The following is a 27,075-nucleotide window of genomic DNA, read 5'->3' as shown; positions in this document are numbered from 1 at the left end:
GAGGAGACATTCATCCTCCAGTCATTGGAAGTCTTGATTTAGTGCTGGAGGCAGCCCAGAACTCATGTCCTTGGGCAGGAGGAAGGGGTGGTTGAAGCGATCAGCCACAGGGCGATAGGGTTGTCTGGTGGGTCCCAGAGATGTACTGTGAAGTGTTCTGAGTTGGCATCCCATCTCCCCAATTTAGAGGGGGCCACATCAAGAACAATGGACTCAGTAGATGAGGTGGGTGGATGCACAGGAAAATTTCCATTGGATGTGAAACAATCCTTTAGGGCTTTAGACAGAGGTGAGGAGTAAAGTGTGGGGAAGAGTTCTACGCCTCTTGCGACAGCAAGGTATGGTGGGTGGATTGCTGGGGTGGGGTGTGGTTTGGTCCTATTCAGGGAGTCAAGGAGGGATGGTCTCTACATAAAACACAGATAGGAGTGGTGAGGTCTGATTAGTAGGTGGTGGAAATGGCAGAGGATAATGCACTGTATGCTTAGATTAGTGGGGTGGAAGCTCAGAACCAGGAAGGGTTCAATCCTTGTTGCAGTTGGAGGGGTGGGGTTTAAGGGCAGAGGTGTGGGAAGTGGAGGAGACGCGCTGGAGGGAATTGTTGACCACGTGGGAAAGGAAATTGCAGTTCTTCAAGTAGGAGGCCATCTGGATTTCCTGTATTAGGTCAGGGTCTCCCAACTTGGGAAACTCAGTAGGGAGTGGATATCTCAGTTCATCCATCTTGCCTTGGTAAAGTTATAATGTTACTTTTACTCTTTTGGAGGAGCGGTGAGTATCCTGGACAATCTGTTTAATGCCCATCCTGGCTACAATACAATTGACAGAAAGCCAAGCTGTAAGATAATAGCAAAGCCTGCCTCAAGTCTAGCCTAGGAGATCAAGAACTAATTTCAGAAGGCCCCTGTATTTGTCTGAAGGGTAGACCAGTTGTTGTGAATCAAGATAACCTTGCCGCACCATCAGACTTTAAAAAGCAAAACCTTCAACTTCTGTCTCAGCTTTCAGGACACATCTAAACCATTCACTCCCGAGTAAAGGAACCCTCATGGAATACAGCATGAATGTTCATCCAAATTAATACCTGCTGTTTTGATGTAGATTTATTCTTAGCTGCAAAATCCCTTTCGTTCCTTTGTTAGCTAGCGTGATGTTGCTAACACCTCACCCCCAAGCTCAAAAGCATAAATAAAAACAAGACACCTTTTAACTCAAAAAGATTTGTGGTCTGTCACTTTAAATTGACCAAGCGGGGGGGTCTAAAAAAAGGATTTGAAAAACAGTTTGTGTATTAAGCCACTCTGCTCACAAGATAGTAGCAGAGAGAGAAAAGGAATTGAGATGGACTTTCTCCTCTATCCAGAACAAAGACTGCAGCAACTCATGATGACCACTCATCTTCAGGCTAACTATAAAACAGGTGATTCAGATTTTAAAAAAAAACAAATCCCATCTTTTATTCGCAATCATTTCAAACTTGCATTGGAAACCAAAACTCAAAACCAATTCTAGTCATCCCGTTTCCTAAATCATACAAGCCCAAATAGTCACATGTACCTTGGCTTTTCTCAGTTCCTTCACTTTGCTGTAGAGGGACTTGTTGATGTAGAAAATGTTGAACAGTGGGTCATGCCATATACTTTCCAGCAGCTGTTTGGAGAAATGGCAGACTGGATGCTTGCTGAAATCCCACTTCATTAGGATTCGGCCAGGGATTGGCGATTCCTCATTGTGGTGACAGCACTCACAGAAATACTTCCCCAAGTAATCACAGTAACGGAGCTTTTTGATGTATTCTGTAGGAAGGATAGAAATATTCAGAGAGGGGTAGCTGTTCTGTCCTGTCCTAAAACAGTGCTGAATTAAACAATGCATTGCATTTTCCTCTAAACTAACGGAGCAGGTATGTTGCCCCAAGTTGTACAGTAATGTTTAAAACGTATGCAATTATAAGTAGGGCCTTGGGTAATGTTGCAGAACAGAGACCCCCCCCTAGGGGTTCACATACATAATTCTTTGATTGGGTGATTAAGGCAGCATTTAGCACGCTTGCCTTCATTGCTCAGACCTTTGAGTACAGGATCTGGGACGTCATGTTGAGGTTGTACAGGACGTTCGTGAGGCCTCTTCTGGAATCCTGTGTTCAGTTCTGGTCGCCTATTTATAAGAAGGATATTATTAAACTGGATAGGGTTCAATAGATTTACCAGGATATTGCTGGGAATGAAGAGTGAGAGTTTAAGGAGAGCCTGGGACTTTCTCCACGGGACTGTAGGAGGTTGACAGTAACTTTATTAACTTCTAATAAAATCATGCAGGGTTCAGGTATCATAAATGGCAGGAGTCTTTTCTCTAGATTTCAAGACAAGGGGGCATATTAAGGGGAGAGGAAAAAGATTTAAAAAAAAAAAGACATGAGGGGCATATTTTTCTTTTTAAAACAGTGGTTCATGTGTGGAATGAACTTCCTGAGGAAGTGGAGGATGTGGGTACAGTTACAACATTTAAGAGACATTTGGATAAAAGTACATGAATAAGAAATGTTTGAAAGGATATGGACCAAGAGCAGGCAGATGGGACTAGTTTAGTTTAGGATTACGGTCGGCATGGACAGGTTGGACCAAAGGGTCTGTTCCGTGCCAAATGACTTGATAATAGTTGCCTTAGAAGCATGGACTACCTGACAACAAGTAGGGAGGAAAATACAACAGATATTTACAGCTCATCTGTCCCATGTAGTTCCCTAAATATTGCTGCAACACCTGCCAGGTCTCAGTTGGAGTCACGCTCCATTCTAATTTTTTGCTTGAACACAGGATGTCGCTCGCAGCTGGTAATAACAGGCTTACGGCTACCAGACACTGTCATCATTGACGGCACTTATATTGGAAAGACTGTCACGTTTTATTCATGTGCCCAAGTATTGGCAAGAGATGGTTGTACATACAAGTTTACTGGAAATACCCCAACTAATAAGTGATTATCTCCTGAAAATTACAGGCTTGGAAGTTTACCCTTGCATTTTCTCCAGAAGGTGATATGCACAGTCACAGGCACTGACTGCATATGGGAGAACTGCTGGGCAGTGCTGAAGGCAACGAGGCATTTCATAGAATCCCTACCACGTGGAAACAGGCCACTTGACCCAACAAGTCCACACAGTCGCTGAAGAGCATTCCACCCAGGCCCATTGATGCGCTCTCCCTCTCCATCCCTATAACCCCACATTTCCCATGGCTACCACACCTAACCTACACACCCCAGATACTACAGGGTAATTGAGCATGGCCAATCCACCTAAATGCACATCTGGCACAGTGAGACAGCAGTGCTAACCACTGAGCCACTGTACTGATCACCATGGGATCCAGGCAGAGACCAGTATCACCAGGGATTACTAACAGTTTAGTCTTGTTTGAATGTTTCAGTTCCACAACATGGGCTTGCTAAGTTACTAAAAGCTCTTTGGTGGATTTGAAAAAGTACCTTCCGTTTCACACACCACATCCAAACTAGAGTAGGTGCGTGCTCTACAGGAACTGTCCAAGACTGGATTGAATGAATGCCCCATCTGCAGGGAAATCTCTATTCACTTAACAGAGCCAACGGCAATCCTGTCACAAAATTCATTAAGTCTAACATGGAAAATCAGATCTTTTAAAAAATAAGTCAGTCACTTCAAAGCCAGTACTTAATGAAAACTATGCATTGAAAGCTTGTAGCTTGCTATAAAGTTAATTACCCTACTTGTCCTGTTCAAATGGCAATAGGTCAATCACTAAGTGTTTTAAACAGACCGATGCTTTTAGGCATTATGCATTCCATCTCGGTCACGTTCAGATCTCAGCAGGAGAATAACTCTGGGTAACTCATTGCAGGATCTGGTGGCTAGGGAAATGCTTGCTTTTCACATTCTCTCGGGCAATACCTGGGTTGAACAGGTTTAATTCTGAAGACACACACCAACTAGCTAGATGTTCTTTCAAGTTTAGAAGCTCAAAGAAAAAAGATCTATTCTTTGACTGGGTCAACACACACATCCTAGGACAGGTGAAACAATGACACACACTGAATTCTTAGAGGCATGGCATTCTAACCAGAATATAGAATCCGTCAATAAACATTAATTTAGATACTATCTACCTTCCCTTGGAAAACAAAAGCTGGAAATGGCATCACCCACCTTAAGAAACCAAGACTTGAGAGGGGTGGGACATACCACCAGTGCTTCACCGGAGACTCTCACTGATGTTACCAGGCATGTGACAATGTCTGAAAACAAACCTTCCAGCTCAGTGAGTGAACTTACATATTAATAAACTAATCTGAATGACTGAGAAACAAGTAACCTCCCACATTTCATGCTCACCCAAAGCTTCTGCTAAAGATTGACAATGCGATGAGAAGCAGACACAAGTTTTACTGAAACCTGTAAGTAAAAGCTTACTAACAATAGTTCATTATATTTCATACTTAACGGATATTATCTGATATTACATAGCAATTGGAGGACAAGAGTAATTACTGGGCCATCCACAGTCCTTCCAAAAGAAAAACTGAAAAACTGCAGTTTTGTCATTCAGGATTCAAACCAAAGATCCAGGGAAAATATTTCTTCTGGTAAGAATGGAGAGAATACAAGTTAGATTTAAATATTTAAAAGTCACCTACTCTCTCCCAACTCAAGGTGACAGAATGGAAATTTGCAACTTTCTCCCAAGAGGCAGTCGATACAGTCAATTGAAATTAAGATGGAGGAGATCAGCAGATTGGATTTGTACCTCTGTATATTTCAAATATAAGCAGAGTAGATTCATGAAGTTGATAACAATGTTGGGGGGAAAAAAAAAGAGTGGGAAGTTTTTTTTAATTCATCGTGTAATTGGCTCAGCCAGTGTTTAATGCCCATTCTTCATTGCCCAGAGGGCATTTGCACATTGGCCAGACCAGATAAGGATGGCAGTTTCCTTCCCTAAAAAGGACATCAGTGAACAAAGTTGGGTTTTTCAGGCACTGGTTCATGATCAGACTCTTCATTCCAGATTTTACTGAAGTCATTCAGCCATGTGCCATGGCAGGACTTGAATCCAGGTCCCCAAAACATGACCTGGGTCTCTAAATTAATAGCCTAGAGATAATATTACTGGGTCATCACCTCCCCATGTAATAGAATGATAGCCAATTGACTACAATGTAGACAAGCAGGAGGCTGGAAGGACACAAGCCAGGCAGCATCAAGAGGTGGAGAAGTCAATGTTTCAAGTGTAATCCTTTTTCAGGGCTGACTACAAAACAGAAGGAGGAGGAAGAGGTTAAAGGTGGGAAGTGACATTCCTCATGGTGCAGTGTTGTTCACTATTAAAAAAAAAAAATTTGGAAGCTGAAATCAGATATACAGCATCACAAATTGAAATGTCACCAAATTAGTGTTAGGAAGTTGGGGTTCTTGGCAAAGTTGAAAATGGAAAATGCACATCAAAACCCAAAGACAAAATGGAGATGTGTAGGCGGAAAATATATTTCACTTAGACGAGGTAGAGTCAGTGCAAATAGTGGAAAAAGACTTGCATTTAAATAGCACCTTTCACAAATACCAGACATCTTGAAGCATTTCCCAGCCAATGAGTAGTGTGATGCAGGAAACAGCAGCCAGACTGCGCACAGGAAAGTTTCACAAACACAAGGAAGGGTTGAGAGGGACATGGGCCAAATGCAGGCAACTGGGACTAGATTAAAATTTAATATATCTGGCTGGCATGGACAAGATGGACCGAAGGATCTGTTTGTGTTGTACAACACTAAGTCCAAATGAATAGATAAGCGATTAATTTCCGTACTGCTAAAGGGGTCACTTGTTAGACAGGCTGAATAGATTCCTGAACTGAAGGAGCACATCCATGGATATCAGATGCAGTTTCGACCACTTACTCTGCTCGATTGGAGTTCCGCAGCCAGCACACATGGAATTCTGAGCAGCTACAACAGTTTCTCTCCTGTAATCATCAATAGAAGAGAGAATCAAAAACACACCGTCAGGAGACGAACACATCACTTTGGATTCTTGTTTTGATCTATACAACCATATTGCTAAAGAATTTTACTCAAGAATGGATTGATACATAAAAATAAATATGGCAATGGTTTTACACAGATTAGGGGAAAAAGGAGCCAAGGGCCATTTCAAGAGGAAAAAATAGGCTCATTTTTAAAAAAAAAATGCAGAATGACACTAGTCTTTAATTAGAAAGCCACATTAGGCAGCTTCACTGCACACAATCCTAGAGGCTAAATCTTTGCAAGTCTTTGGGCAAAGACTTAAAACTCAATCATTGAACTTGGAAGCATTGGAGTGAGTTTACTTTTAACTCTAGGAGCATGTTCACACTGTTCACGTACAGCTCAAACTCTGTTCAGCTACATCCTTTCCACAAAGATCAGGACAAACCCAATCTGCCGATTCCCACCCCTTCAGTATATCCCAGAAGAAAGAAACGGAAGCTGTTGTCAGTGCTGCACTTCCAGAGTGATAGTGTCTACCAATGCTCAGTTGGGTTTGGCCTCTAGATCTCATTACCTCAGCCAAACAGAGAGAAAAACAAAAAAGCTGCAATCCAGAGGAGAGGTGAGTAACTACCTTCAACATCAAGGTGGCTTAAAACTGAAGTCAATAGGAATCGGGAGGGAGTGGGGGGGTGAGGGGATGATGATCTTTGTTGGTTAGAGTCATACTGAACATGACATGGTGGTCGTAGCTGTGAGAAACCAATTATCTAAGTCCCAGAACATCGCTGTGGTAATTCAGAGTGATGCCTGACTCAACTATTGATCAACAATCTTGCACTCAGCACAGAGGTCTGAAATGAAGATTCTTGATTGCACATTGGCAGCTCTTCAGATATAAATCATCCCATCATCAAATCAGAAACCCTACAATGTGGAAACAGACCATTCAACCTATCAAGTCCATACCAACCCTCTGAAGAGCATCCTGCCCAGACCAAACCCCTACCCTATCCCTGTAACCCTGCAATTCTCCATGGCTAATCCACCTAACCGACACATCCCTGGACACAACCAGCCACACTAAACTGCCCATCCACCTAACCTGCACATCGTTGGATTATGCAAGGAAACCAGAGCACCGGGAGGAACCCCACACAGACATGGGGACAATGAGCAAATTCCACAGAGTCTGGAATCAAACCCAGGGCACTGGGAGGCAGCAGTGCTAACCACTGAGCCAGTCCATGCCCACATTCAACATGGTTTAGGCAATGTTCAACCCTCATGAGGCATGTATGTAACTTGTCAAGCAATGAAGAATGAACTCCAAGGGGAATTCAATGGCATTGCCATCACTAAATCCATCATCTTCATCCTGGGGATTATTACTAACCAGAAACTCAACTGGATTGGCTATGTGAACAGTGGCTACAAGAACAGGTCAAAAGATTAGGAATACTGCAGCAAGTAACTCACCTCCTGACTCCCTACAGTTTGTCCACCATCTACAAGGTGGAAGTTAAGAGCGTGATGAAATATTCTCCAGTTGCCTAGATGAATGCAGCTTCAATAACACACTAACAGAGGCAACCTGCTTGCTTACCCTTACACTGACACAGTGGTAGGACAGTGTGTCCCATCTACAAGATGCACGGAAGCAACTCAAAAGATTCCTTTAATCAACATTTTCAATACCGCAACTTCTACCTCCCATAAAGAAGACAACAGCCACATGGGAACACCACCACCTGCACATTTCCTGTAATCCACATACCAATGTGGAATTATCAGAGTTCACCTAGTCACTGGGTCAGAATCCTGGAACTCCCCAACAGCACAGTGGGTTTGCGTACAGCACAGTGGTTTAAGACAGCAGTTCACCACCACTTAAAGGGCAATTACAGATGGATAAGAAAAGCTGGCCTTGCCAGAAATGTCCACATTTCATGAACCAGTGTTTTGAAAAAATAAGTTCGCATAATTACACAGCATTTCAAGTTAGAACTCTTGAAACATAATTTCACAAAGACTCAATCTTCTGCTGTTTAAATTTAAATTTCCCATCAATACACAGTGTTTTCATTTGCACCTTGGCCAGAAATTGCTGATCTGCACAAACTGAATTCAACAGTTTACAGCTCTCTCAATTCAGTAATCCTATTCTTTTAAAACCAATAACAAAATCTCAAAGATAGTTTGCAGCAGACTGCCCAAGGCAACAATTAGTCACATCCCCAAGGTGCTTATTTGATAAGCAGACAGGTTTGCAGTTACACAAAGTTAAGAGAAGAGAGTACGTACAGGAACGAAAGGGGACAGGAGCCTAACTCCCCATTTTCTTAGGCAGTTCAAGAGTGCATGAAATATGAGAAACATTGTATAGTTATACTCATCACTCCAAGCAAACTGTTACACAGGGTATAACCAGGAACAAGGGGAAGCATTTTTTAAAAAAAGGGACCTAAGGGGCAACTTTTTGACAGAGTGGTGCATATATGGAATGAGCTGCCAAAGGAAGTGAAGGAGGCTGGTACAATTACAGCATTTAAAAGGCATCTGGACAGATACATGAATAGGAAGAGTTTGGAGGGATGTGGGTCAAATGCCAGCAAATGAGTAATTTAGGATATCTGGTCAGCATGGACGAGTTGGACCAATGAGTCTGTCTCCATGCTTTATACCCATGACTCTAATATCACAGAATTGAATTGTCACACACACACACACTTTCAACCTTGGATGGGCTCAGGGTTGAACTCAATGGACCAAATAGCCTGCCTCCATACTGCAGGGATTCTAGGAACCTTTCCTCATCCAAGGTAAGCAACTCCAATAACCCCAACTTCTCTTACCAATACCTCAGAGTGACATCCTTTAAAATCCAAGGTTTTAATGCTGCGTTCAAGAATGGTGTCAGCCACACTCCAGCAGAGTCCTAACCAAGGACTTGAGAAGTTGTAACATGGTCACTTATCTGTTGTAAATCCAAAAGGAACCCCTAAGCTTTAGCCAGTTTATTGATGTGCCTTGCAGGTCTTATAGACACCAAGGCAACACTGCTAATCTACACTTCAATCCTGTGACATTTATAGTTAAGTCTTGTAGACATTAGAAAGTGGTGAATTGGATTTCAGAAATCATGGGCAGATGTAAGAGTCACCACAAAAATAATATTCACAACATCTTTTTAAAAACTGGTTCACTATTGTAGCGCAGGAAAGGAAATCTTCACCCTCCTTGTCTACACCCAGTTACAGATCCACACATGCAACTGATTCAATACACTGAAGAAAATACTTCCATCCCCTTCAGAGGGGAACGAGAAGCATGCAGCAAATGCAGTCGTGCCATTACCCACATTAGGAGTCCTACGAGATTCTACAAGTGGTCATGTAATGCTTGAATGAGGCTGAAGTAGACTAGTGAGGGGAATTCTGAAGTGAAAGAGGTGATCTCCCAAATAATTTTGCTCATTAACATACAATGCAAAAATGAAACTGAACACCAAAGACAAGTCTGCCAATAAAATGATGCCCAAGAAAGATATTTATTCTATTTTGTTCTTCAGCTATGAGAGAACATTTACCAGTCTTCAGAATGAAGGAGTAGCTCAAAATAAACTAACAGCGGTTACGCAAATCTAAAACTGGTTAACATAGCATCAAGTGCAGTTTGCTAAATTTCTAATTGCTGAATTAAGCGGTTTGACAAAATTGCCTTCCTGTGGAGTTTTTTGTCCACACCATGTGCTTGTATCACTTACGCTAAAAGGTATACATATATTCATACCTCTGTGGTGCATGGATGAAGAACAGAATTTGAAAGCGAGGTGGGGCCCAGTCTGCAGTCCCCCTCAATCGGGAATTTAACTTGAACTCTGGTGTCAGATCTACAGATTCCTCCGCACCAGGCAAAGTGTCCTTCAGAGGGAGAAACTAGAAGAGAGGAAAAAAAAAGTTACAAAAAAAAAAAAAAACCAAGCTAAATAGATATTTCATTCTTAAAAAGGTGGCATCTGTCACTTGCAGCTGGTCAGTCCAATATTCAGCAATTGGATTTCTCTGATATGCTAGTCGAGGGGTTTGGGGGGGGGGGGGGGCAGAAGAGAGGGGGCTGGGAATCCAGGGGGGTTGGCTGGCAGACTGCGGCCCGGTGCAGTCAACGTGTCACAGATCAAACCCAGCAGTGCAGGAAGAGCAAGCCTACGTGTGGAAATCCCATTGAGTGGAGAGACTGCAGGCTAAGAACTGTAATGGTTATCTTTTAACTTTTATCCATTTTCCTAATTTATACTAAGAACTATATAATGTAGAACTTCAAGAAAAAAATATATTTTTTTGTACCCCAATCTATTTCAGTACCTAAGATTTGTATCTAAAATAGTGCAGTGTTCGGTGACATTATACACATTTAATTGTGTAGGTAGTTCTATTACACAAGATGTGTATTCTCGTGCACCCCCATATTATAGTAAAATTGCACTTTCAAAAACAGCACCTAAAATGTTGGCAGTGTAGTTGCATTATAGCCAACACATGTTTTAAAATGGGCACACTATAGAAACAGTGTCCTCAATCTCATTATAGCGAATTCATGTTAAAGAAACATGCATTATAGCAGAACGACCTGTACTTAAGTACAGGTGACAAAAAAAAGACAATTCTAATTCTGTGATGCTGGACATTTCTAACATACCACAATTGGTTTCAGCCCATTTAAGCACATCCATATTTTTGACACTCATTCCACCCATAATATTGACGCTTGTTGGGTCTTCTTGTTTTATGGCAAGGAATGTCAAGCAACAAATTGTGCAGCAACTTAAGCCAGCAGTTTAAATATTTTCTTAAAAAAATAAAAATCATGGTTGCCAGTGTTGGGAGTGACTCTAGTGTCACTGGTGACCATTGGAATTGAAAAACTCCTAAACAGTAATTTCTGGAGTGTGTTGCCATGCCAGTCTTAGCATACATCCACAGAAACAGCCAACTTCACAGATTCTATTTTAAGTAGAATTGATTCTAAGTAGTACAGGTTGTGAAAACAATAATTCGAAGAAAGAAAGTTAAACAACTAGAAACTTTAAAATCTTCAGAATATGAATTAAAAAATTAAATCGGTTTAAAAATATTCCCATTGGGCCATGAAAAACATGAGCCTAGTAGGTGTGGAGTAGCACTCAAATCCTACTGGGCTTGCTGTGTATTGAAGTAAATAAAGGCTTTATTTGGTGTGGCAATCTAACTTAAAAAAGAGACAGCTTACTACAATACAAGGAGATGGAACTGGAAACAGAGTCAGTTGAACAGAAACTAAGGAAAGGACCCACATCTTAATCCTTACCACAGTACTGATTGACCTTGGGAGGTCATCACTCCTGTACTGTAGTTTGAGTTAGCATAGACTAAGAAATCCAGAGTATTGTTGAGCCATATATCTAAGTTTTTTAGTAACTATGAACATTGATATCCCAGACTTGCAGTTAGTCTGGGTTCTATGCGGAGATCGTTGATTATTACAGAAAATATCTTTAACAATCTATTCAGTGATGGTTATTAAACTCTCAGAGGCAGATGGGACTTGTATCTGGGTCTTTTGGCTTAGCGGCAGGTACGCTACCATGGCGCCACAAGAACCCTTTTGATACTACCACATTATATGCACAGCTAACTAGCCAACAGAGATAAAATGGAAAGTAAAATGGAGATCTTTCATACTAGAACACCATATGCTGATGTCATCTTAAAGACATTGCACCTTTGAGATTATTATTTTGCACCAATCAGCTACCATATCAGTTTCCAACATTTGCAATTCATTTGCCCTTCATATCTCAAAAAATATCAACTATGTTAGAGATTGTCAGCTGGTTATAGACTCAAGTCCCAGTCCACAGACATGCACAAATGATTTAAAGTTGACACTCAGTGTTGAGGGAATGCTACATTGTTGGAAGTATCATCTTGCTGAGATGACGCCAGATTATTGCTGTCCAGAAGATCATAAAGTTTACATTCTAGGGGATCCAGGGATCATAGCAGTAGGGAGTAGAAGGAATTGACTGAACTCCAAAATGTTTTGATTCAATTCCCTGGAAAGTTAAACAGTGGGAGGATGGAGATATTTCCTTCTGTGAGGGCACGTTTCCTCATTCCTTCCATTACAATACACTTAGGCTCATTCTCATTACTTCATTTGCAAAACAGGCAGCAGCTTCCACAAGTGCAGGATAAACCAGAGGTGGACAATTTCTTCAAAGAGAGAAGGCCAGAGGGAAAATAAAATTGGGAGGTCAAAAAGAGAATCTGAGTTCAGCAGATTGCATAGAATGGGCTAAGGCTGCTTGAGATAGAGAGAAAAGGTGTGCAAATAATAGATTCCAATAGAGACAAAGTTATATTGGAGATAGACAGACACTCCAGTGTGATTTTGGGAGAGCCTTACACAGTCAGAGGCAAGACACTAAAATGCAAGTTGGCATTAAAGGACCCACGCCACTTTGAGCTGTCCCAGCTCCAAGCTAAATTCAACACTTCAACAAAAGAATGTGGTTGATGCCATATTGCTATTTGTGGAATGTTACAGGGCAGTGGATTGCTCCAATTCCAAAATTATCGGAGAAAGATTTTTTGTTTTTAAAACGGTACTACATTGTTGTGACACTTGTCTTGACATGGGTCAAGAACATAGAAAACACAGGTACTTGTACCTCTTTTTCAAAAAAAAAACTCAATCAAATTATGGACTTGGATTGCAACACCCAATGGAAGTGCCCCAAGGACAGACTCTGTGATACACTTAGCAACCTACCTCATCCAACACCTTCTCCACTGTGTCAAAGTGATGCACTTCAGTCTCTGGGGGCAACCAGGTCACTCTGAAAGATTTAAACAGTCGGCGAGCCAAATATTCAGCAGATAAGCAGTGCCTGAAACCAAACACATAGTATCTGTGCTTTAAAATAGATGATTAGGGGAATTACAGGCAAGACTGGAGGATAATGTTTGAAAATACACTAGGGGCTGGTTGCAGCTTTTTAAAAAAAGACACAAGTGGGTGAGGTGGGGGATTTCCAAATAGAAATTTGCTCCTTCCCATCAGAGGAAGTAAAACTCAAGCCTCATTCAGCCTTCCAACATAGGTGACAGACATACAAGTGGGAGAGATTTCTGGTCAACTATGGTGATGGAAAGAGCCACCATCACGACCGCACAGCTCCAAATAATAACATGTGAAAGCACTTGTTGCCACAGTAACAACCACTACTCCAAAATGAGATAACCAGAGCCCAGAGACAGTATGTTCCTGTTTAGGGTGAAAGGCAAAGCATGTAGGTGTAGGAAATGATGGATGATTAGAGAAATTGAGGTTTTAGTTAAGAAAAAGAAAGGAGGAAGCATATGTCAGGTATAGCCAGCACTGATCAATAATCAATAGAGGTTTATAAAATCATGTGGGGCATGGATAGAGTAAATGGGGGGGGGGAAGAAGAGGGGGGGGGGGGGGGAAAGAAGAGGGGGGAAGGGGGGGGGGGGGGAAGAGAGAGAAAAAAGGAGGAGAGGGAGAGATAGAAAATATGAGCTGTCAGAGGAAGTGGTGGAGGCTGGTACAATAACAGCATTTAAAAAGACTTCTGGATTGGTATATGAATAGGAAGGGCTGTGTAACTGAGAAAAAGCTTTTACCTTTCTATCGATTTTAATGGGCCATCAGAACCAAAAATGATGTCATCAAATTCTGCAAATAAACAAATTGTCCAGAAGTAAACATCAAGTAGGCAGTTTAAAATTATAGCCCTTGTCAAGTGGAGAGAAAAAAAAAAAGTGTTTCACAAACAAATGCAGATAAGTTTTAAGTACTCTAACAAATACACACCAAAACATGTTAAAACTAAAATTTAAATGGCTCCTAAAAGTTGGCTTGCAACACAAGATGTAAATGAAACCAAGGAAGTATTTTACTCGGAACTCCCCAGTTTATTTCAAAATTAAATATAATGACTCACATGATCAATCTTTGCTGTTATTATCAGGACTGAGAATGTGCAAGTGCTTTACCATAAACTATGCATCACACCAACAATCTACAAAATACTATTTGCATCACAAACACGAGTTTGCAAACAAAAACTCTGAACAGATGCATCTGTCAAAAAGCAAGAGAGACCTTCAGACAATTTTAACTGCTATTACTCAACTGTTCGTCAAATGAAAGTAACTAGCAAACTGGTTGCTTTTACATTTAAAAAAAAGGTGGCAGCTAATTGCAGATTCTGTTCCTTCACAATCCAAAGCTAGAAGCATTGTAGATTCAATACTTTGTTTTAGAATATTTGTTACTATACAGTGTACACCTACTAGTTTATACATTGAAAACATTTAATCTGTAAACGTAACAAACTGCTCATATGCATTTAGGCAAAGTAGTGTGTTTTTGACTGTAGAAACCAGCTCTACAGTCAAAGCAGAAAAAGTAAAACCATAGCTCAGACAATTAGCTCTTTGAACAGAAGCAAAAATTGGCGAGATACTCAATTTCAAACTAGTGGCATATGGCAGTGTCACTATTTTAAAATAAAGAATCATCCTCAAAACTAAGTCAGACAGTCCTTTTGAAATAGTGATCCAGTCCAGTATAGAGTCAGAGACCAGGTGATTGTAAACCCCTGGTCTGTTAATGGAATAATCCCCACAGTGTGAAAGCAGGCCATTTGGCCAATCAAATCCACACTGACCCTCTGAAGAGCAGAGCAATCTACCCTGACCTAGGTCCTTACCCTAACTGGATTAGTGGTCCTGGAAGAGCACAGCAGTTCAGGCAGCATCCAAGGAGCTTTGAAATCGACGTTTCAGGCAAAAGTCCTTCATCAGGAATAAAGGCAGTGAGCCTGAAGCATGGAGAGATAAGCTAGGGGAGGGTGGGGGTGGGGAGAGAGTAGCATAGAGTACAATGGGTGAGGAGATGAAGGTGATAGGTCAGGGAGGAGAGGGTGGAGTGGATAGGTGGAAAAGGAGATAGGCAGGTCGGACAAGTCATGGGGACAGTGCTGAGCTGGAAGTTTGAAACTAGGATGAGGTGGGGGAAGGGGAAATGAGGAAGCTGTTGAAGTCCACATTGATGCCCTGGGGTTGAAGTGTTCTGAGGCGGAAGATGAGGCGTTCTTCCTCCAGGCGTCTGGTGGTGAGGGAGCGGCGGAGAAGGAGGCCCAGGACCTCCATGTCCTCGGCAGAGTGGGAGGGGGAGTTGAAATGTTGGGCCACGGGGCGGTTTGGTTGATTGGTGTGGGTGTCCCAGAGATGTTCCCTAAAGTGCTCTGCGAGGAGGCGCCCAGTCTCCCCAATGTAGAGGAGACCGCATCGGGAGCAACGTATCCAATAAATGATATTAGTGGATGTGCAAGTAAAACTTTGATGGATGTGGAAGGCTCCTTTAGGGCCTTGGATAGAGGTGAGGGAGGTGGTGTGGGCACAGGTTTTACAGTTCCTGCAGTGGCAGGGGAAAGTGCCAGGATTGGAGGGCAGGTTGTAGGGGGGCGTGGACCTGACCAGGCAGTCACGGAGGGAATGGTCTTTGCAGAAGGCGGAAAGGGGTGGGGAGGGAAATATATCCCTGGTGGTGGGGTCTGTTTGGAGGTGGCGGAAATGTCGGCGGATGATTTGGTTTATGTGAAGGTTTGTAGGGTGGAAGGTGAGCACCAGGGGCGTTCTGTCCTTGTTACGGTTGGAGGGGTGGGGTCTGAGGGCAGAGGTGTGGGATGTGGACGAGATGCATTGGAGGGCATCTTTAACCACGTGGGAAGGGAAATTATGATCTCTAAAGGATGCGGCCATCTGGTGTGTTCTGTGGTGGAAATGGTCCTCCTGGGAGCAGATCCGGAGGAATTGGGAATACGGGATGGCATTTTTGCAAGAGGTAGGGTGGGAAGAGGTGTAATCCAGGTAGCTGTGGGAGTCGGTGGGTTTGTAAAAAATGTCAGTGTCAAGTCGGTCGTCATTAATGGAGATGGAGAGGTCCAGGAAGGGGAGGGAGGTGTCAGAGATGGTCCAGGTAAATTTAAGGTCAGAGTGGAATGTGTTGGTGAAGTTGATGAATTGCTCAACCTCCTCGCGGGAGCACGAGGTGGCACCAATGTAGCAAAGGAAGAGGTGGGGAGTGGTGCCGGTGTAATTACAGAAGATCAACTGCTCTACGTAGCCAACAAAGAGACAGGCATACCTGGGGCCCATACGTGTGCCCATGGCTACCCCTCTATTCTGGAGGAAGTGAGAGCCCATGGCTACCCCTTTGGTCTGGAGGGAGCCGTGTAACCCTGCATTTCCCATAGCTAACCCACTCAACTTACACATCCCTGAACACAATGGGCAATTTAGCATAGCCAATCCACCTAACCTGCGTATCTTTGGACTGTGGGAGGGAACTGGAGCACCCAGAGGAAACCCATGCAGACACGGAGAATGTGCAAACTCCACACCATTGCTCAAGGCTGTAATTGAACCTGTGTCCCTAGCACAGAGACTCAATGCTAATCACTGAGCCCCCCATATGAAGTTTTGTTTAATTTGTAGTGTTTATGACAAGTGAGAACATGGGAGGGTCAAAGGTTTTTTTTAGTTCAGAATAATCAAGACTTAGTTTAAAGAATCCAGAGATTGAAGAGTTTAGCGCCATTTGGAGGAGGCCTAACTGGGGTCAGAAACAAGAACTAATTTTTTAAAACAACGAAGGGGTCCAGGATAAAGTTCTGAGTAAGAAACATTTCATTTATGCAGCTTACAAGCAAGGATTGCATTCTTAAATATCGACAGACTACTGGAAGCGGAGTGTCTGAGCTTTCAGCTGGAGTGCATTCACGAAAGAGTCCACAGGACAGAACCAGAGAGGAACAGTTCAGTTGGTCTTGAACACTTGATATAGAGGGAGAATTTCTCTAGATTTGAATCTAATAGTGTCAAGAAACAGACTGAAACGATTTTGCTGTGGTCTATATTGTGTGGGGTTTTTACTTTAATACAGTTTATTCTGTGCTAAGGAAAAATATTGCCCTTTTTGGGACCATCGATAACTGAACAGTATTAACCAAAATCAGAAATGACAAAAACTTACGATCAATCAAGCCAGATTACATTCTGGGATCTTAGTTGTCCAATTGTGCTATGAACTGCGATCATAGGATAAGATTTCATTTCCCCCAATGTCCCCTTTTAAGTCGGTAATTACCATTTCCCCATTCAATTAACAGAGATAAAAGGATATAGAACCTAGGTCTATTCTGACACCGGTACCTATTATCACAAAATCATCATAATCATCGGCATCAGCACCAACAGCATCACCATTTTGTTTGTCTTCGAGTAGAGACTTGGAGCCAGCATCAGAGCAATCATCCAACTGGGTAGCAGAGCCACCTGCAGAGAGAGAGAGAGCGAGCACACTGTTAGGAAGCTTGAAGATAGACAACCAAGAGCATTTGGCTCAACAGATCTATTTGTAAACACCATTCATTTCCTTCACAGGTTTTAGATATTTCTAAGGCATTGAAATAGTGTCCTTTCAATCAGCATGGTCAATCTTCAAAAAAAGGTCTCCTTACTTTAAAAAGAGAGAGTTAACCCTCAGGCAAGAAAAGCAAGTGTCCATAATTGATGATTCTATATGTCCGTGACACCACTAACCCAGAGTGTGTGTCCTGTTCCACAGGGAGGGCAGATGACAAGAGGTGGGACAGTGACACACCATCAGGAAGGATGTACACACTCATTTGGAAATACAGGGTTTGACGAGTAGTCAGCATGGCTTTCAGAATGGGAGATGATGCCTCACAAATTTGTTAGACTTCTTTGATGAAGTGACAATAAATGTTGACGAGGGCAGGGTGGTCCATGTAGCCTGCATGGATTTTAGCAAGGCCTTTGAAAAGTTTCCACATGGTCAGCTGCTCTGGAAGGTTAGATCACAATTCAGGGCAAGCTGGCAAACTGGATACAAAATTGGCTTGATGATAGGAAGCAGAGGGTAATAGTGAAAGGATGCTTGTCGGACTGGAGGCCTGCAACTAGTGGTGTATTTCAGGGATTGGTGCTGGGCCCATTTGTTGTTTGTTATCTGATCTGGATGAGAACATACAAGGCATGATCAGTAAATTTGAAGATGACACCAAAATATCGTGGATAGTGAGTAAGATTATCAGAAATTGCAGCAGGACCTTCATCAGCTGAGGAAATGGCAAATGGAGTTTAATATTGGTAAGTGAGAGATCTTGCACTTTACAAAGTCAAATCAAGGTAGGAATTTCATGGTGAATGGTAGGGCCTTAAGGGGTGTAGTGGAGCAGAGGGACCTTGGAGTTCAGGTGCAAGGTTTGCTGAATGTGAAGTCACAAGTCCGGGCAATTCGGGAGGCTTTTGGCACACTGGCCTTCAGTCAGGACATTGAATATAGAAGCTGGGAAGTTGTGTTGCAGTTGTACAGAATGTCAGTGAGGCTGCACTTGGCGTATTGTGTTCGGTTTTGATCATCTTGTCAAAAGAAGGATGTTGTTAAACTGGAAAAAAAAAAAGAGTGCAGCAGGAATTTACAAGGCTGTTGCTAGGACTCAAGGATCGGAGTTATAGCGAGAGGTTGGACAAACTAGGACTTTTTTCCTTGAGTATAGGAGACTGAGGGGGGAAATCTTAGATGTGTCCAAGATCATGAGAGGCATGGATAGTGTGAGTATGCAATCTTTTTCCCAGGATTGGGGAAATAGAGGACATCAGTTTCGGCTTAGGGGGAAAAAGAATAAAAAAGGGAACCTAAAGGGGCAATTTTATTTTTAAAAAGAAGTGGTGGCACACATGGAATGAGCTGCTCGCAGAAGTGTTTGAGATGGGTACATTAAATATTTAAAAAGGCATTTGGACAAATACATGGATAGGAAAAAAGGTTTCGAAGGACATGGGCCAAGTGCAGGAAAATGGGGTTAGCACGAATGGACATTTTTGGTTGGTATGGACCAGTTTGGGCCAAAGGGCATGTCTCTGTGCTGTAGGACATTATGACTCTATTGAAATCACAACTGCATGAATTCTCACGACACCAGGTTAAACATGGACAAGGAAACCAGATAATCACAGTCACCAACAGCCCCCTTCCTGCCACCCAGCTGATGAGTCAGCACTCCATGCTGAGCATCACTTGGAAGCAGCATTGGCAAGTGCCTGGAACAAAGTCCATCCACCCGGATAGTAATCGGCAAGACTGTCTCAGTAGCACCACAACTGCTGAGCCCTAACTATAATTGTTTGGTCAGGTCTGAGGGAACCAACTTTACTTCATTCTCAATCCATCAAGGCGCATGACAGTGGCACTGGCAGGACTGACCATGCTACATTGGAAACCAAGTCCCATATTCACATGGCAAATACCCATGCTGTGGTTCACCATCTGTAACCTCAGGACCCATGCATCTCTCACTCTACTATTATGACCAAGCTAAGAGATCAACTGTGGTTCAATGAAGAATGCAGGATGGCATGACAGGAACAGCATCAAACACCTTAAAAAAAAACTATCACCATGTTGAGGTGACAGTGGTCTACTTGTGTGAAATAGCCAAGGCTAACAGATCAGATCCAAGCTCTGTAGTGCTGCCTATCCAGTCACATACGGTGGACAATTACACAGCTACTCAGGAGGTAGCTCCATAAACATTCCCACTCAGTGATGGAAGAGCTCAGTTCATCAGTGCAAAAGATAAGGCTGAAGCCTTTGCAACAATCTTCAGCCAGAAGTGCCGAGTGGATGATCACCTCAGCCTCCTCCAGTGGTGCACAGGTCAACAGATACCAGTCTTCAGCCAATTTGATGCACTCCATGCGATGACAAGAAATGGCTGGAGGGACTGGATATTGCAAACGCTTACAGGACCTGACAACTTCAATCATTGTTTGAAAAGGGTCATCAGTGGCATCAAGCAGCAATTACTTTGTGATAACCTGTTAAGAGACACCCAGTTTGGGTTCCACCAGGGCCATTCAGCTCCTGACCTCATTAGAGTCTTGGAAAGAGCAGAATTCTAGAGGGGAGGGGAAAGTGACAGTATTTAACATCAAGGCTATGTTCAACTGAGTGTGGCATCAAGGAGCCTTAGCAAAACTGGAATCAATGGGTAGCGGGGGCAAACTCCACTGGTAGGGATCATACTTGGCACATCGGAAAATGGTTATGGTTGTTGGAGGTCAGTCATCTCAGGACTTCCTTAGGGAATTGTCCTATACCCAACCATCTTCAGCTGTCTCATTGACTTGAACTTGATGCAGGACAAAAGGTGAGGATTTTCACTGAATCTCAACTTTCAGCCCATGTTCACATGTAGCAAGACCAGAAGAACATTTGTTCTTGGACTGATAAGTGGGCAGTAACATTTGGGCCACAAGTGCCAAGAATCATCCAAGAGATAATCTAACCATGTGCTCTTGACATTTACTAGAATTTAATACCATGGAATTCCACTGGAGGTTATTAACCGAAAACTCAAGTGGGCTTGCTGTATGAACTCAGTGGCTACAACAGCAGGCCACAGACTAGGCATTCTGAAATGAGTAACTCACCTCCAGACTCCTCACAGCCTGTCCACCATCTACAAGGCACAAGTCAGGAGTGCGATAGAATACACCCCACTTGCCCAGACAGGTGCAGCCCCAACAAGCTTGACACGATCCAAGACAAAGCAGCCCACTTTAAACATCTAACCGCTCTCCACTACTGACACTGTGGTTGCAGACTGTACCAAAAAGGTTGCACAGCAGTAACTCAAACTTTCTCCAACAGCAGAAGGAAGAGGGCAGGAGATAGATGGTAAAGTCATCCACCTGCAAGTTCCCTTCCAAGTCACTCAACATCCTGACTTGGAAATATATTGCCATTCCCTCAGTTGTCACTGGGTCAAAATCCTAGAATTCCTTCCCCAAGGTCTACCTACAGCATGTGGGCAACAGCAGTTCAAGGAGGCAGCTCAGCCCCACCTTCTGCAGAGAGATCAAAATGGTGGCATAACCAGCAATGTCCACATTTAGTGGATGAATAAAATCAAACCATGTTCACCTTCAATGTACTGGAAGCCAATTCTATGTTGTATTTTCTTACTGCTTAAAGACCTTTTAACTAGTTTGAACAAGTGACTTTACCCTACTCCAACAGGAAAATTAAAATATTCTAATCAACACCCTGGACACCTGCCCCAACATCCATTGATTATTTCATGAACTAAAACCAGCTGTTCTAGAAGTTTGCTACCTTCATTCTGGAAGGTAAAAGTGTTATTTATAAGAAGCACAGTCACAGCATGAACTGAGGTGAAGCCCAGTGCAGTTCAGAGGAAAGGTCCAATACAGATGGGACGCTAGGATCCAGCATGAATAGTTTGGAAGACAGTTGTACTGAACATTTTTCTTCCATTTTGTAATCTATTCTTCAATTTAATGTTGGACTACTTAACTTCTGTTTTTCTAAGAACTGCAACTGAAGCAGCTGTACCTAGGGAACATGTACGTAAGACTGTGCCATAAACAGCGACTTGTACACTTTTCACTGTACTAATTTGGGTACGTGACAAATGAAAGCTAATTCTAGCAATTCTGAAGACACAAACTGACCGTAATGAAACAAACTAAGAATAGACAACTGAGCCAAACCATCAAACAAGTGCTAGAAGCAAAGAAGGTTCTGTCTCGACAAGAGTTATAGGAGGTACAAAAACTGATTTCAATAGGAGGTAGTAAAATGTGGTTTGAGTAGGCAGCATTATTGAAAAAGTCAAAACTGTCACAAAAGGCTGGGTTGTGTGCATATATTACAAAAGTGCATTGTCATTAAATGATGAATTAATGATAAAAAAAAGACAGCTCAAAAGAACTTGTCCAACACCACTTCAGTTGAACTCAGGTAGAACCCTTGAAAAAGCGAAGGAGATTTCATTTGGGGATCAAGTTAGACCACGTCCAACTTTGGTCTCCTCACCAAGGGATAGAGACAGACTTTGTAAACGATATGGTGGATGGAATTTAAGGTCTTCGTTTGAAAGTTAAGATAAACTTAACTATACCTATTGTATTTCAGTGTTGACAAAATTGACCAGTTGGTGGGTGGGGAGGGGGGCGCGCGGGAGGGGAGAAAAATAAAAGAAGTGCCTAAACAAATTGAATCTACATATTACAGAAAACAAAAAACAAAAACTATTTCTATAAAGGAGAAATCTTGAAATAAAATCAATTTGTTGCTCTACAAGGGATCTCAATCCCATGCTGGAAAGGTGGTGTGATGGATTTGTTGTATCTCAGTAAGGGTTCGAAGACAATGGTGCTTTAAATCCAAGTTGCACTCAGTTTCTTCACCCTATGCATTAAAAAAGTTTTTCATACTTTTATTACAAATCAGAGAATAAATTAGGTTGAACAAGTACATGTCATCAGAATCAAAGCACATTTGCTAAAATACAAGCACAAGGGAAGCTGATACTTACATTCATAACCACTATCTACAGAGTTCACAGAGTTGGAATGGGCTTCCTTCTTAATACAGGTGCTCATCTCATCTACTGGGGTTTGGACAATCGCCAAGCTGCAGTCTTCCAGAAGCTCTGCTTGTTCATACATATTACTCTTCACATTCTCCAGCGCAGAGATTACCATGTCAGCTACCACCAGGTGAGTGTTCTCCTTTTAACATAAAAACGTTCTTACTTCATTAAATCCATGAGACGCCAAGTCAAAAATGATAAGCATAATCAAGAGCACCCGCCATCTTTAACCCTATCACCTCTTTATCCCTTAACGCACCAACTAAAATATGAAACCGAATGCTAAATATTATTGTACCTTTCTATTTGACCAACACTAAAGAGTGTTAAGAACTGACAAAGGGGAATTTTCTATTTCTGGGGCTCTGTGAATGACACGTATACCCCTTTGCTGTATTAGAGCATCTGCCATTTGTAAAGGTGTCAAATAAAAGTCAGGAATGGTACTATCTTCCAATAGCAATGTGCACGATGTGAAACAAGAGCAAGCAGATGAAGAGCAACCCCAGCCATCTGGGACTGGCCAACTCGTACAGAGAGGGGGGAAATGGTCACATTTTAAATAGGTGACAATGGTATCTTGGATAGTCATGACAAATCAGACTGGAAGAGTGGAACTAGGAGCCAAGCACTTCCATCCGTAACACAGCACATTACAAGAAGCGCTCAACAACAAGATTAAAACACTTCACAACAAGTCCATTAGGAAGTGGTTCGCACATAGCATCCTTGAGACCGAGGGGAAAAAAAAAAGGAGAGAGCGTGGATCCTGTTGTGTGGTTCCCTGAGCAAACTATCTAAGGCATTTGGAAGCATCACTTATCACCAGAACGTTCCAACAAACAGCAGCTTGGTTGGAGGAGCAATCCTTCACATACACTTGGTCGGTCTGCATCATGGCACGGTGCCCTTGAAGTAGCTACAGGGGGTGGTGATGGGTACATCTCCTGCTGGAATGTGCCTTTGCAAAGGAAGCCTGGAGAGAGATGCAGTCGTGTTTGTCAAGGTTTGTCCCACGCAGCTTTGTGACGTAGGATTCTGTGCCATACGGTCTGTTCACTGGGTCGCACAGCCAGACAAAAACTGTGCCTGGAGGACCAGCAACTGTCTGTGAAAGATGTTCTTTAGTCTGCCTGAAACTTTTGGTCTTCCAGAACAAGGAGTTGACCCTGACTGAGTATTGCAGATTGGCACATTCCAAGGACTACGTGCTGAGGGATGCACTAAAGCTTGGATCAACTGCTGCCAAGGAGCAATGGGGAAAGATCACTAAATGAGGTCTTTCTTCTGAAGTTAATTTTCAGTTTACAGGCCCTCCTAGTGTCTCAAATGCATATACGTATAGTCTTGTATGTGCAAGAAGTGCCTTCAGTTTGTTTGAATAAAGCCAAACGCCAATGTTGATTTCCTTGATGTGCTACTGTACAGAACCAAACTAAGTTTGTGACTATGTACATATACACACACAAAGATGTGAATAAAGAATATTTTTGAAACTAAAAATTAAAACTACTGCTAATGCTGAACTTATTAGATTGCTACGTTCTGAGAAACACTTAAATTTAAAACAAAGAATCTTAAAAGAAACTGAAATCTTTCAGATACTTAGTTATTTAAAAACTCATGTTGGGGAGATCCAAAATGGCGGTGACCCAGTAGGTCTGAGTCTGCAGTGCTCTGCCTGAGACTCAGGCAAAGTGGGGTGCCCACCCTCACCTTTTAAACCATTCAAGATAGCTTTTACTCAGCACTCAGTCATTTTGCATCAAACTTTAACAGTTTGACACTTGTTAAAAAAAAAAAGCGACTAAGGGCAAAAACTCCCGCAGCTCACAACAGGCAGGAACTCCTCCCGCACCCACAACAGCAGAGACATCCATGGCCACCTCAGGGGACTGACCTGCAGAGGTGAGCCTAATCTCAGATCGTCAAACTCCAGGAGAAGATGGACACATCCATCGAGGAGGCCCGGTCCAGGTGGAAGTCGATCTCGGTCATGCTGCAGAATCATGACCGAGAGATCTAAAAACTTGGGCAGCATGTCAGAGGGGTGGAGCAACGGGCCATGGCCTCAGACCGCTGCGGAGTCATCCATGGGTCAGGTCAAGGTCATCGGAAAAATATTCGGCTGCTGGGCCTTCCCGAACAGAAGGCCAGCTTGTGGATTTCTTGGAGCGATGGCTCCCACAATTATTGAATTTGGAGTCGGGACCGGGCCGGGTGTGGGTAGAGCGGGCCCACCAGATTGCTTTACGCAGACCTGAGTTGGACCAGCGCCCCCCCCACCTGGTTCTAGTCCGACTTCAATGTTATAAGGAAAAACAAATGCTCCGAGGCCTCCAGAGTCCTGGGGAAGGATCCCCAAGCCATGATGTACAAGGGCTCCAAGATAATGCTGTTTCAGGACTTCTCTCCAGCCGTGGTCCACAAGAGGGGGGCATTCGATGAGGTGAAGAAGCAATTGAGAGACTTAAATATTTCATACTCCAAGCGATATCCAGCAATGTTGTGCTTCAGCCATGGAGGATCCGTATATAACTTCGGAGAAAGTAAAAGAATTCCTGGATGCTCTCAAATAAACTGCGGGACTTAACTGTATGGATAGCGACTTTATTTTGCCCCCCCTTTTGCTTACCCTTCTTTCTTTCTCAGTCTCTCTTTTACCATCTTTCCCTGGAGATGCGGGCTTGTCCTTCATTCTTTCTTGGGTCTCCTTTTTATATCGCGTGCAGCTTATCTGATTTGTGGGGGAGGTTTGTTTTTTGAGTGGGGTTTTCTTTCCTTAGTTGCCGAGTACTTGCTGGGATTGTAATTTTATATATTTCTATTTTGTATTGTTTTATTAAGTGTATCTAGGTTATGGTGTGAGAGTGTGGTAGGTTACTCACTTAACTCCTGTTTTATAAGACACGAATTTATTTACTTAATTTTGTAATGCCTGGGTTGAGAGGAGGGCCTTAGCGAGGAGAGGTTACAGTGGAGTTATTGGTAGGTAGTAGTGCCCCCCTGGGAGCAAGGGGGGAAAAAAAAAGTCTTCTTTCAAATATGTTTTATGTTATTTTTACTTAGTTTTTTTAAAAATGGTGTTGATTTAATTATATTAAAAAAACTCTTTAAAACATGTGAATTTTCTTTCTTATTCGGAAGAATCTACCTTTCTAAATGTTAAGCCAGATAAAGAGAGTCTGGACAGTATATATTGATCAAAGCCCTAATATACAGAGAGGAATACAGGATTTTGAATCTTTATTGTCCCCTGGAACACCCTTTTAAAATTTGTTATGAAGCGTTCTCTAAGTTAATGGCTTTCGGGGCCTGCCATACAATTATAGGGGGAAGACCTTAACTGTATCATGGCCCCAGAGACAGATAGGATACCTAGGAGCACGGTGGGTATATCTCAGATCTCAGCGCCTTGTTCAGATCAACCAGTTGCCAAGTCTAGTAGATGTGTGGAGGTGTCTTCATCCCTAGGGTAGAGACTTTACTTTCTATTCACCCAAACAAGTGCCATACCAGAATTGAGATGTTTTTTGCCCCCTCAACACTTTTGAATTTGATACACAGTCTTGTAAAATAGGTAATATAACATTTCTGATCATGCTGCAGTACATATGGAAATCCAAACTAAGGATGATGGGATAGGCCCCCCGACATTGGCATATGGATCCTCTCTTATTGAAAGATACCAAATTTATAAAGGCATTTTTCACAGGAATTCAAAACCTTCTGGGAAATATTTCTCTCATTCTCAAGAAGGGAAAGGCCCCAGAAGATTGCTCTTCATATAGACCTATATCCCTGTTAAATGTGGATTTTACAATTCTGTCAAAAATATGTTAGCATTAAGACTGGAAAGGGTTTTACCATCCATTATAAAAGAGGACCAGACAGGGTTTATAACAGGTTGCAGGTCAACTAATAACATTAAAAGAATCTTAAACTGATACAAGCCTGCCACAACAGGTAACAATACTGGGTTTATATGCTGGAATGGTTGGGTGTTGGAGAGGTCTTTACTAAATGGGTTTTAGTATTATATAGTGATCCCAAAGCAGCAGTGATCATCAACAGCTTAAGTTCAGACAGCTTTAGCATTGGCAGAGGCTGTCACCAGGGGTGTCCTCTCTCACCATTATTATTTATACTAGTGATTGAATCACAAGCGGAAGCTATACGAACTGACCCTAATATAATGGCTCAGAGGGTTGGATCAGGCAAGCATAAAATTACTCTATGCAGATGACGTCCTCCTCCTCTTAAGTGATCCTTCGACATCCGTGCCCTGCTTAATTCAAATGGTCACTCTATTCGGTATGTTCTCAGGTTATAAAATCAATTTTATGAAATCGGAGGCCATGCCATTGGATATACTGGCAAGGCCTCCCAATTTACCAGACAGATCTGGTTTTCCCTTTTGATGGTCACTAGAATGTTTTCTGTACTTAGGTACTTTTATTACTCCAGTAAGTTATATAAAGCCAATTATGTTCACTTCAAGAAAATAAGGCAGGACC

General features: G+C 42.5%; 1 protein-coding gene across 9 annotated transcripts in view; it reads right to left on the bottom strand.

Annotated features, from left to right (window-relative positions):
- Positions 1-27,075, bottom strand: part of rubcnl (rubicon like autophagy enhancer) — a 74,590-nt gene that overhangs the window by 19,324 nt on the left and 28,191 nt on the right. For 8 of the 9 annotated variants that reach the window (XM_043700357.2, XM_043700365.2, XM_087993038.1 and 5 more), the window contains 7 exons: positions 22,502-22,697; positions 17,286-17,408; positions 13,689-13,740; positions 12,814-12,931; positions 9,793-9,938; positions 5,929-5,993; positions 1,558-1,796 (listed from right to left, as the gene is read on the bottom strand). In XM_043700357.2, the coding sequence (XP_043556292.2) occupies positions 1,558-1,796; positions 5,929-5,993; positions 9,793-9,938; positions 12,814-12,931; positions 13,689-13,740; positions 17,286-17,408; positions 22,502-22,697 (939 nt within the window). The remainder of the gene's footprint in view (positions 1-1,557; positions 1,797-5,928; positions 5,994-9,792; positions 9,939-12,813; positions 12,932-13,688; positions 13,741-17,285; positions 17,409-22,501; positions 22,698-27,075) is intronic. The other variant, XM_043700356.2, reaches the window with a different exon arrangement.

The sequence above is a fragment of the Chiloscyllium plagiosum genome, unplaced genomic scaffold (assembly GCF_037043375.1).
Source record: "Chiloscyllium plagiosum isolate Xiang-an unplaced genomic scaffold, Cpla_swu_hap1 HiC_scaffold_12, whole genome shotgun sequence".
In the NCBI taxonomy this organism is placed as follows: domain Eukaryota; kingdom Metazoa; phylum Chordata; class Chondrichthyes; order Orectolobiformes; family Hemiscylliidae; genus Chiloscyllium; species Chiloscyllium plagiosum.
This window is presented reverse-complemented; position numbering and strand designations above follow the sequence as displayed.